The 11,917-nt window shown below is 40.7% G+C and overlaps 1 protein-coding gene across 1 annotated transcript in view; it reads left to right on the forward strand.

The window, feature by feature from the left end:
• The window catches only part of LOC129701069 (centrosome-associated protein 350-like), a 112,172-nt gene that overhangs the window by 43,453 nt on the left and 56,802 nt on the right, over positions 1-11,917 (forward strand). Inside the window, 7 exon segments of the mRNA XM_055642022.1 lie at positions 2,522-3,555; positions 4,224-4,374; positions 7,275-7,429; positions 7,623-7,812; positions 10,083-10,309; positions 10,934-11,097; positions 11,518-11,628. Coding sequence (XP_055497997.1) covers positions 2,522-3,555; positions 4,224-4,374; positions 7,275-7,429; positions 7,623-7,812; positions 10,083-10,309; positions 10,934-11,097; positions 11,518-11,628 — 2,032 coding nt within the window.

Consider the following 11,917-nt stretch of genomic DNA (forward strand, 5'->3'; position numbering starts at 1 on the left):
CAATACAAGGATGGCCCTCTAGCCCATGACAGTTACCCAGCCAATCGATATGAGTGTAACTGATCTAACTTCTCCATGCCAGATCCCATAACCCTCAATCCTCCAATCTTTGAGAAATCTATTTATTTATGATTTTAAAAACTTCCAATGAGTTACTGTTGAGCTTCTGCTGTTGGAATAACCAAAGTCTTACACCGTGATTAAGATTCAAAGACTTTATTAACGTAACAGCATAGGTAACTTCATATTAGCACATTACTCTAAAAGTGAGAGAGCAAGGCAGGGAAGCTTTCTGTTAAACTAGTGGGTATAGCTACAAAGTATGCCTCGCAACATGAGTGACACTGATCTATATCCTCCCTCTTAAAGAATTAAACTTCAGTACAAAACCATTGACTAATTAAGGCATGCATTGTAATTGATAATAAACTGGAGGAAAGTCAAACATAGCCTGGGTACTTCACGACCGGCTTGCAAACACGACCAGCACGTGTGCGATAAAGACCATCTTCGCTTTTCCCCACTGGGGACTGAGCGGGTGGCTTAAGAGGTGTGGGAGACTGAACCAGCATTCCCGGTGATGAAAAGGGAGACTGTGGTGCAGGCGAAGTGGGCGTTGTTACTGGCAAAGCAGCGTTGCAGAAGTGGGTTGTTGTGCTAGTGTGGGCGCTGGACACGGATGGAAGTACACTTGTGCGGTCTGGGTAATATGGAGGTGGAACTGGATCGTTCACAGGCAGGATATTTTGTCTGTTACGCCTGTAGGTACAGCCATCAGCACTGACCAGATATGAGCATGGCTCAGAAGCAGTTCCTGATATTACACCAATACGGTCATGGCCTTTGTCAGTCTGCAAACGAACCACCTGCCCCTTGGTTAATGGTGGCAGTGGCCTACTTGTCTTGTCACACCATTGTTTTTTAATGTCTCGCTTTTGTTGTAACCTGGACTGGACTTCCGATGGTGGAACCACCTGTGGGGTCAATGCCTGATTCGCCACAGGCACCGTGGCTCGGGTCTGCCTCGACAATAAACGTTGAGCAGGTGAACCCAAAATGGGGTTACGGGAGATGTTACGTAGGTTGAGTAGATCCAGGAATACGTCGGAATTAGCTCTGTACGAACATTCCATGAGCTGTTTGGCACTCTTGACAGCCCGCTCAGCTAGTCCATTGGACTGTGGATATTCAGGGCTGCTGGTAATGTGGCAAAAATTCCAGCGTGCAGCAAATTCCTTGAAGTGTTGGCTGGAAAATTGACTGCCGTTATCAGTTAACAGTATGCCCGGAGCTCCGTGGACCGAAACTTTGGCCCATTGTTTGAGATTCTCCCACTAGTGAAAATGTTTTGACATCTGCCCTGTTGTGGTCCCTTAGGATCTTTTGTGTTTCAGTAAGATCATCCCTCATTCTTCTAAACTCCAAGGTGATCCATGCCTTCCCTTCAGTTGATTGTTCTTGTGACATGTAGTTAGAAGAACAACTTTTGGAATTGACATATTCAAGAAGCAAATTATCATTAGGGGGCAAGTGTCGCAGGAAAATTGGAATGACTTGTGAGTACATCATGTTCAGTGACTGAATGATGACAACTTTGAAGGCTGTAGACTTTCAAGTGAGAAGATACAAGCATCACGCTGTGCTGTATGAAGAGTACGAATAATAAATTAACAAAGAACATCAGTGCAGATGAGAGTATTGATTGGCCAATTGTCACTATGAAGCCACTTATGGCCTTGCAGATGATTTATGCAGATTGTCTCTCTGATTTTGAACCCCACTAACAGTTATATATATATAGTGAAGGGAAATCTCCATGGATTGGAGGGATGAAATTGGAATATTTAAGTAAGTTTGTTTCTTGGAGCAGCAATTTTCATCACCAGCAAGTGATTGAATGTTTACTATACTAATCAAGGAGAAACTTCATGAAGCCAATGATAAGACCAAATCCAATAATAAATATAATAAATGTTTTTAATATGGATTTGTAGTTTACTTGCTCTCAAAGCATAAAATTGTAACTAAGTAACATTTTTAAATGGAACAGTTAAGAGATGATGAAGATGTTTCTTTAGTAAGCTGAATTTATCTACAATTTGAATGCTGTTTCATCCCTTGGAATTGGACTGGAGATCTTAAACTACACTTATTGTGCATCCATTATGCTCACATCGGAAATGTGACTGAAAATGGGCAGACATCCAGGATATCCATATGTGTTATAGTAAGAGTGTTGCCTTTTTCAAATGATATTGTGCCATTAAATATTGATTGGATCTTTGAGAGAACTTTAGATAGTTTTTCAAGTGTTGTTATTATATCTTTAATGTTAATCTGAAAGAATATCAAAAGGACTAGACCCTTAACTTTTCAGCACACTTAGTACTTCATTGAAGTCTCCAACTAGATTTTGTGGTCCTGTCGACGTCGAGCAGCTGGAACTGGTAATGTTCTATTTGGATGCAATTCTACCATTGTGAGCTATTAAAACCTTACTTTCGCTTAATTTCTTTTCCAGGCGTGAACATTTGGAGCTTACCTGGATACCCTCCCAACAGGTCAATTCAACAGCCTATGCTGCTCATCCTTCCACTGAGGGCAATCTCTTCTCCCACCTGCTAAACCTGGAACCCCGAAGTATGTTTTCCAGTGATTATGAAACAATAGCAAAGAAGAAGGATGCTGCACCAAAAGGACAGGCACCTTCTCTCCTGTGCTCACACTCTGGTTTCCCATCATATGATCACACAGCAGCTGGGCCAAAGGCTGCAGTACCATACAAAAGCAAAATTGACCGCATTGAAGCGCTCAAAGCAACAGCAGCCTCCCTGTCCAACAGGATCGAAAATGAAGCGAAAAAGCTGGCAGGTGCTGGCATCAACTATGGCATAATGCAGGACTCTGAACACGATGTCCTGCAGACCACTTGGGATGACAGGCACTGGTCGAAGCTTGCCAGCCCACCTGTTCGTGATGGTGGTGGTGACGATGCCTCATCCAGAATTTGGAGAATTCAAGGACCCAACATGGGCCACACTGCCTTTGTAGATCAACTGCCAGGGGCTGGCAATTTGTATGAGTGCAAAAAGCTTAGTGAGGTGCCACAGAGTGACAACATTTCAGCGAAGAGGCCTGAAAAGTGCCATGAGGTCAGCTGGGAAAATGCATACAAGAGGTCACTTGAGGCACTGGAGCAAAACCTACAAAAACTCGGTCAGGATAGGAAACAGTTTGATTCCCCCAATTCCAGCGGGGGCTCAATCAGTGAAGGGCCATTACTGAGTGAAGGAAGTCTCTCAGAAGAGGATTGTCAGCCAAGTTCCAGAGACCCAACTAAATTAACACAAAGGTTAAAAAACAAGGATTTTTGTGCAGAAGTGTCAAATCCTTCCCAGCCTGTTGCAGAGTTCCAGAAAGAAGCAGAGAGGTACCAGCCACTTCAATTGCAATTGGAAGGACACAAGAGCAAAGCTCCCTGGGAAGAGCTAGCCAAGGGAAGCCCTCACAGTGTGATTAACATCTTTACAAAGACCTACCAGTTCTGTGGGAGAGGTAAGGACCAAACATGGGCATGAGCATTAGGCTGCATGTTTATGACTTAGCTGGAAATTAATGCATACTATCCACGCTTTTCCCACTGTCCAGTCTGTTTTCTTCCTCTTGACTCGCCCTTTTTTGCAATGTGTGTATTCTCTTAGTCCAAGTATACATTGATCTCATGCATGAATTTAGAGATATATTAGCAGACCGTGAAGGGCGTCACAACAAAATAAGATTATTACAACCACTTCTTGAGTGATATTTTCTGACAGAACTCCTTGGGATTGAAAACCAGGAAAGATACTTGCACAATAGTGGTGTAGGTTGCTGGATGTTGATGTGGATTTGGGGTTGAGACGCCCAGGAGTTGTTGAGCAGGCAGTTGTCAGAGCAGCTTTAGATCTAAGGTTTGGTGTGCGATGGGACTGGCCCACATTCTTCTACATTGGAAGAGAATAGAGGCCTAGGTTCTTATGGGTTGGTGTTGCTAATATGACATGGTGGAGTGGATGAATGGTAGCATGTTCTGGGACTCTAATAACTGTTAGCTTGACTGCTACTATCTTGCCACATTGATGGAAAATAGATGAGTGAAGGGTGTTTGCAATGAGATTTTCATCAAAGAGCCTGTTGAAAGTTGCCACATCTTAACTTTATGATCATGTATGTTTTGTGAACAGGAGGTTTAGAGGAACAGTCCGATAAAGGTTCCCCAACACTGCAACCTCTGGTATCTGCAACGAGACCTGAAGAAGTTGATGTATATGAAGATGATTTCCTTTCCTCTCAAAGCAGCACAGGTGTAAGCAGGAGGTTACCTTCATACCAAAGGTAAGTAAACATGGCTTTGTGCAAGTGGGCACCACTCTTCAGACCAAAACAAAGTGCTTTACTGCATCAAAAACAAATTATAGGAGGATATTTCATTTTTATGACAAAACAATTTAACATTAGATGAAATCCTTTAAAATATTGAACTGCAACATTAGAGGCTTGAAAACAAGTTTCTGGTTTGTTCACCAGTTATCTTTCACTTACAAACTCTCCTGGCAATAGAAGCAATTCTATCCTGTTCATTCCATTTAAAGTCTTCAAGATTTAAATATGTCTCCAATAAATTTACCTTATTTTTCATGGTCAGATGGAAAATCAGATAGTAAACAGCTCGTCTAGCTGTGCTGGTGCCGACATTTGTGACAGATCCTGCAACAGATCTTTTAAATGCAGCTTTGTTGTTGCTCTCCCATGAGAGTGACAAAGGAGTGGAACTCTTGCAGTAATTCCTGGACTATGCAGTGTCAAGATGGCCCTTCTTTATTTCATGACCTTAATGTCTCAATAGGCTTTAGAGCCTTAAGTTACTTTTAATGTATAACCACTGTTGCATTGCAAGATAACTGTTTACACATTGTCATTCTTGTCTTTTCCACAGCATTTGCCCAGGAACATGTAATTCTCTTCTAATGCCTTTCCACTGTTAGTCAGATGAGCTGGTAGCGCTTAATTGTTTTATTCCCACAGTCTTTATTCGGCTTCTCCCTATATCTTAAACTGCAAATGCAGGTTACATCCTGGTGAATCTTAACGACATCTCTGGCCGTAATCATGTATCTAGATTGTAATTGTGTATTTCCGCTGACTGGTTAGCATGCCACAAAAGCTTTTCACTGAACCGTGGTACACATGACCATAAACTAAACTAAATAGCTGGGTTGCCAGAACTGCACACAGTACGCCAAGTGTGGTCTCACCAATGACTTATACAGCTGCATCATGATGTCCAAGAATTTGTACTCAAAACCATCCCCAATGAAGGCCAGTGTGTCAAATACTGCCTTCATCACCATGTCCACTTGACTTGTCAGTTTCAGGAAACCATGCATCTGTACTCCCACAGCTGTTCTGCAGCACTTTCCAGAACTCTACCATTTACTGTGTCCTGACTGGGTTGAACATACCAAAGTGCAACACCTCATATTTATCAGTTACATTCCAATTGCCCCATTCCTTGGCCCACCGTCCCAACTGACCTAAATCATGTTGTAAACTTCATATCCTTCCTCCTCCACTATATCACCAATTTTGGTGTCATCATCATATTTACTAATAATATCAACTACATTGTCACCCCAAATTGTTAACATAGATAATACAACAGTTGACCCAGCAACAACCCCTACCACACATCACTGTTCATGGGCCTCCCGTCAGAAAATCATCCCATCACAACTACCCATCTGTAAATGTGTTCAAATATCCATTGCCTATGTTGCAATCTAATTGGCCTAAATGTGCTACAAGCTTGTTGATCTATAAAGTTATGTAATACAAGAATATTGGAACTGTGGTGTCCTGTCTAGTGCAAGTAATTTTTATTGTTGGGTTAGTTGCTGGATGTAATAAAAATCCTTTGAGTTTGACTAATTGATATCGAGAAACCTTTTCATGCATTCACAAGACCGTGTTCTATTTATACCAGCGCCATATTTGGGGCCATGCGTCCCATGGAATCAATTGCTATATCACATACCTCAGCAGTGTTCTCTAATGGCAGAAATAAATTACTGCATCCTTACAATAGGGTTTTCAAATCGTAGATGTGAAGCATTAGAATTATAGAAGGCAGTTCAGGTATTGTGTCTGCTGGATAGATGAAGAGCCCCCTTGCTTTATTTCACTTTTTTACCATAACTCTGCAGGTCACAACATTTGAAATATACATTGAGGTACTTTTTAAACATAATGAGTATTTTTGTCTCTGTCCTCTTTCAGGCAGTAAATTCCAGGCCCCTGTCATGCTTCAGGTGTATTTTCTTTCCTCATCTTCCCTTGAATTTCCTTACAAATTCTTTGCCTCCTGTGTTTTTTAATCATTTTAAGCAAAATAGCTCCTTCCTATTTATTTTAGGGCCCTGGTGAGACATTTTAAATGGAGGAAGTCTGGCACCAGCCTGTCACTGTTTTGCTGTGCAGAGCTCCATTGTGCTCATGTACATTATTTTAAAAATCTTGCTGACTTGGCAATCTTGCAAAGAGGTTAGCATGCCTATAGCACTCTATTTTCCCTGTCCCATTACTTGCTGAAAGTAAATGAAATATTTTGGAATTGAATGATCGCCAAACTTTCTAGTTCTATGATTCCATCATGAGCTACTTTCAGATATGTTTGATCCACTTGTGGTAATGTGAAAATAGTACAAGACCAACTTGAGATGAATGGGGAAGTTTTATCTTGACCATCCATCTGGAAGCTAATGAGATTCCATACAACCAGTAATTAGTATATTTCCTCATTTTTACATTCCGTTTAAATTGGTATGGGGCAGGATCTATACCTGCTGTTCCACTTGATTCTGTGGTTTTCTGAATGTTAATTTAAAGTCCAATTATTCTGGAAAAGTCTGGAATTCTATCTGCGGACATGCCAACATCACCCAATGACTGCCAGTACTATAGCACCTGAAGCTTAATGTTCTCAATCTTTTTTAATTCTACTTAGTCCTTAGCCCTCCCTCTATCCAAACTTGCAGTGTATCCTCAGACATGTTTTAAAGCATTGTTGCTTTGACACTGAATGGGCATGTGTGTACCTGTAACGTTCAGAACCTTTTGCTGGAGATACTTCAGTTCCAGCCATATATTTTGCAGGAAAGACTAAGATATCAGTTAACATTCTGTTTGAAAATAAAGCCCTTAATAATTGATCTTTGTGCTTTGGGATTCTTTGGCAGTTGTGCCAGCAGTCCTTCCAGTGTCTGTGAGGAGCTTCCCAGCAAGAGATCTCAAGTTAGACGGCCTGAGGAGGTGTCCCCTCGATCTCCAGTGTACCGTTCCACACCCTCCTCCCGATCATCCAGTTCTTCAAGAAAGAAAATGAAAATAGATGGTAAATGAAATTGATTTTTTAAACTCTTATCACCTCTCATTCTCACTCCCCTTCCTGGGTGAAGAACTTTGCAATCAGGAAGGAGAGACTTGTATGAATGCTGCACATATTAGTTAATTTTCATTGGGTTGAGACGATTGGGAAGATGGTCATTATCATACTGCTAATAGTCTTTAACCTTTAATTTTGGCAGGTACAGATGTTGCTGGAAGTGTGCCACATTCTCCTGTGGATAACACCACATGGGCATCTGCAAGTATTTCAGATCAAGTCTCTACTGAAGGAAGGATACTGGGCCTCGGGCAAAGTGTTGTCAGTGATCCTGAGCAAGTGAAAGACTTGAATGACACAACAGAAGAAACTCCCATTGTATCTCCTGTCAGGTGTGGACAACTCAATTTTAGAGATTGGCTGAGTGCAGTAACATGCTGTTTATGGAGTGGAGTATTTAAGTTGGATGGGTGTGAATAATGGGTGGCTGTATGAATGAATGTAGCTTAGTGTATAGAAGCAAATGTGGTGACTAACTGACTTGCTATTCTCTCGCAGATACAAAAAGATCACTTTCTGTCTCCTGTCATTGAAATAAGCGTGGTTAGACGGCTTATTTGTTGCAAGTTGCTCACCCAAGTTGTGCATAACTTGGTTTCACAGATAGCAATGTAATGATGCCAGATAATCGCTGCCGATCATTTTGGTTTGAGGGCAAGGTATTCACCAAGTCAACAGGCAAATCCCTCATTTAAAATAAAAAATGTCTTGTATCTCATCTGTATGACAGCGCCATGACAATGCAATATTCTCTTATTCTACTGTAGTGTTTTTCCAGAATAGAAACAGATCTTGCAGTCTTCTAATGTGGATGAGATGTTTCTTCAAGCATGTTTATTACTTTACATACTTCGTGGCTTTTGTATCAGTCTGCATTGAGGATGTTGGTGGGCCGATATTAAGCAACATCCTGTCCTCACCTTAAATTATTATACCAGATTTTTCAGCAAAGATATTCACCTAGGAGCAACAACCTTTCCTTAGCAGTGAGCGGGGCAAAGCCTGGTGTGTGATGGGTGGATACAAGTGAGGAGGGATGATTGACAGATAAATGGAAGCACTGACAGAGACCACAGGTGGAGGAGACAAAAGAGCATCAGATCTTCTTCTTCTTCTTCTTGCATATGGCGTGCACAGCCTAAAGTTGTCTGACAACTAGGTCTATTTGATCTTATTTGATTGTGCACGCCAGGTCGATTACATTCGTCGAAACAGGTACTTACTCCAAAACAGGTATATTCTGCTTTTAAGCAGGGGCAGAAAATGTGTGTGATATTCCAAATGCAGTCCCATCAAGGCACCACGCAAAACATAGCAACTTTTATCCTCCAATTCAGCTTGAAATTAAAGTCCCAACACCCCACTTAGCTTCTTAACTGCTTTCACTACCAGCATATTTACTTTCTGCTTCTTGTGAATAAGTAAATCAAGATCCGTCCACATCACTACAAATACATAATATACATTGTGAATAATTGAGGGTCCAGTATTGAATACTTTGTACTTCATTAATTACAATTTGCCAAACTGAAAAATTACTCGTCTATTCTGCTTTTGTCTTTTGTCCTTTGATCTCTCATCTACAGTGCCCTCCATAATGTTTGGGACCAAGACCCATAATTTATTTATTTCCCTCTGTACTCCACAATTTGAGATTTGTAATAAAAAATCATCACACGTGGTTAAAGTGCACATTGTCAGATTTTAATAAAGGCTTTTTTATACATTTTGGTTTCACCATGTAGAAAATACGGCAGTGTTTATACATAGTCCCCTAATTTCAGGGCACCATAATGTTTGGGACACAGCAATGTAATGTAAATGAAAGTAGTCATGTTTAGTATTTTATTGCATATCCTTTGCATGCAATGACTGCTTGAAGTCTGTGATTCATGGACATCACCAGTTGCTGGGTGTCATCTCTGGTGATGCTCTGCTAGGCCTGTATTGCAGCCAGCTTTAACTTATGCTTGTTTGGGGGGCTAGTACCCTTCAGTTTTCTTTTCAGCATATAAAAGGCATGCTCAATTGGGTTCAGATCAGGTGATTGGCTTGGCCACTCAAGAATCGACCATTTTTTAGCTTTGATAAAGTCCTTTATTGTTTCAGTAGTAAGTTGGGATCATTGTCTTGCTGTAGAATAAACCACTGGCCAATGAGTTGCGAGGCATTTGTTTGAATTTGAGCAGATAGGATGTGTCTATACACTTCAGAATTCATTATGCTACAATGGTCGGCCTCCATCCTACAGTCCAAGTGTCATATTTGAAGCAGTGGTTCCATGAGAGTCAGTCATCTATCTGCCAACTCTTTGGTAGGCTCTCAGTCCTGAAAGTCATGGTATATGGGCAATGATGGGTACCATTTATGTGAAAGTAACGTACAGTTTTGCAGTGTTTACTTTTAGTAGGAGTCGAGAAGTCACTGATTGATTGAAGCATGTTCATTTATTCCTCTGACTTCCAAATAAGTACTATTTAAAAGCAGAGCTTCAACGTAACTATGTGACGGCATGAAATATGCAACTATAATTGGTTCACATTGCACCTCGTTGCTAGTGCTTATGTCGGAATAAGTAATTTGCAAAAACTGTGCTTTGCAGTGTCCAGGTAGAGACCTTGAAGCCCAAGAAAGCTGCAAGTTCCTCGTCCTTACGATCTGCCACCAGTACTGTATCCCAGAAGCCTTTGCCGAATGACACAACGACTGCAGCAGGAGATGGGACAAAACAAATTGTCACTGCAGACTACGCACCTTCATCTTCCTACAGGACGCACTTTGCTGACAACAATATGGCTGGAGTCAGACCAGTCTCATCCTCAACTGCAGGTTGGTGTGATAAGAACTTTCGTGAGCTTTTACTGCATTAGTGTCCTATTTTCCAGCTACACCAGTGGAAGAAAGGTGATGGCAATTCCATGGGCTGATCCATGACATGTAAAGAGTTTATTCTGACTTTACTTTAGAAATGACTGCTTTCCTTCCCTGATTTTTCCTTCACATTGTTTGTCTTGTGTATTCTTTAAATTAGAGATGTTATTAACCTGTGAGAAACCAAAGTAGAGTTATGTGAATTGAGAGTGGACATGTGCACTTTAATGAGGGGGCAGTTCTTGAGCTACAGGGTCACTTTGATAATGTGAAGCATAGTTTGTGTCATGTGTAGATAATATGTTATGAATAATCAGCCACATGAAAGCCTTAACTGTTAATTAATTTCATGATGGAGGTAGTGGTGCATTTAAATTTCAACCTTCGGTTTTGTTTGGGTGCAACACATGCTTGCAGGTTTTATTTAGATTTTGTTGTATCTCATCCATTTTGTTGTCGGTTTATAACCAGTTTCCATAATGATTCCTCATTTAGCATAGGTTAACAATGTTTATGAAGCCAGCATTCTTCCATGTATTTGACAAATTCTGAATTCTCATTGTTTGTTCTTTGTTTTTGCAGCCCCCATGTTCAGTTCCCCATTAGCTCTCCATCATCGCATGAGTGCAGAACTTGCTTATTTGGATGCAATAGAGGACTCTGTCCGTCAGCTCACGGAGGTGGAGAAGATCCGGGGAATTGCACTCGCTCAACAGGAGAGTGTGTCTCTGGCTCAGATCCTGAAGGTAATGGTGCCTTCTATTTCTATATAGATGATATTCCAAAATATTTTAAATGGCAATGCCTGTAAACTTTCTCAACTCAATAATTATTTTAATGCTCTCATCAGGCAAGATTCTCTGCAAGTTCTTGAGCTAAGTCAGAAAAAAAATATTCATAACTTAAATGCTTCTTGCATTCATTTTTTGCTATACCAGGAAAAAAGTTATGATCTTAAAACCCATTCAAACTTGAATGATTGGGAACTTTAATTTCCCCAAGATTAAACAAAACTGCAGTCTTTCCAAGAATTCAGTCAATATGAATTAATTAAAAAAAAAAAAATAGATTGAGATTTAAATGCAAATTATAAAATCTTTGGAAAAAGGCCTCATTGGCACAATGTGACGAGACCTGGTGTTGGTTAATTGTCTTCTCGTGTTCAGGCTCAGCAACAGAGGCATGAGCATGACTTCGCCCTGCTGAAGCTAAAGACTGAACAGGAAACGGTGGCAAGTCAGAAACAACTAGAGGAGACCAGACAGAAAACAGCACAGGTACATGAGCATTTTGCATCTATCTAGAAATTTAAATAATTCAGAACTGCACTGTCATAATTTGAATGTTTATGAATGTCTAAAATCCAGCTCCTATATATATCCACATCCATCGTGAAAGGTGTTCAAAATTTCTGTGCCTCTGTATTAAAAGTTGTCAAACTGAATAAACTGTTTTTGCAGCAGCAAAAGTGCACTGCTGCTTATTGCTGGGAGCTACATTTTCCCATTCTTTCCACAGTAGATGGCCAACTCTTCCATTGATCCAGGCTCTACCTAGAATTTTCAA

This window comes from Leucoraja erinacea, chromosome 10 (genome assembly GCF_028641065.1).
Source record: "Leucoraja erinacea ecotype New England chromosome 10, Leri_hhj_1, whole genome shotgun sequence".
NCBI classification, from domain to species: Eukaryota; Metazoa; Chordata; class Chondrichthyes; order Rajiformes; family Rajidae; genus Leucoraja; species Leucoraja erinaceus.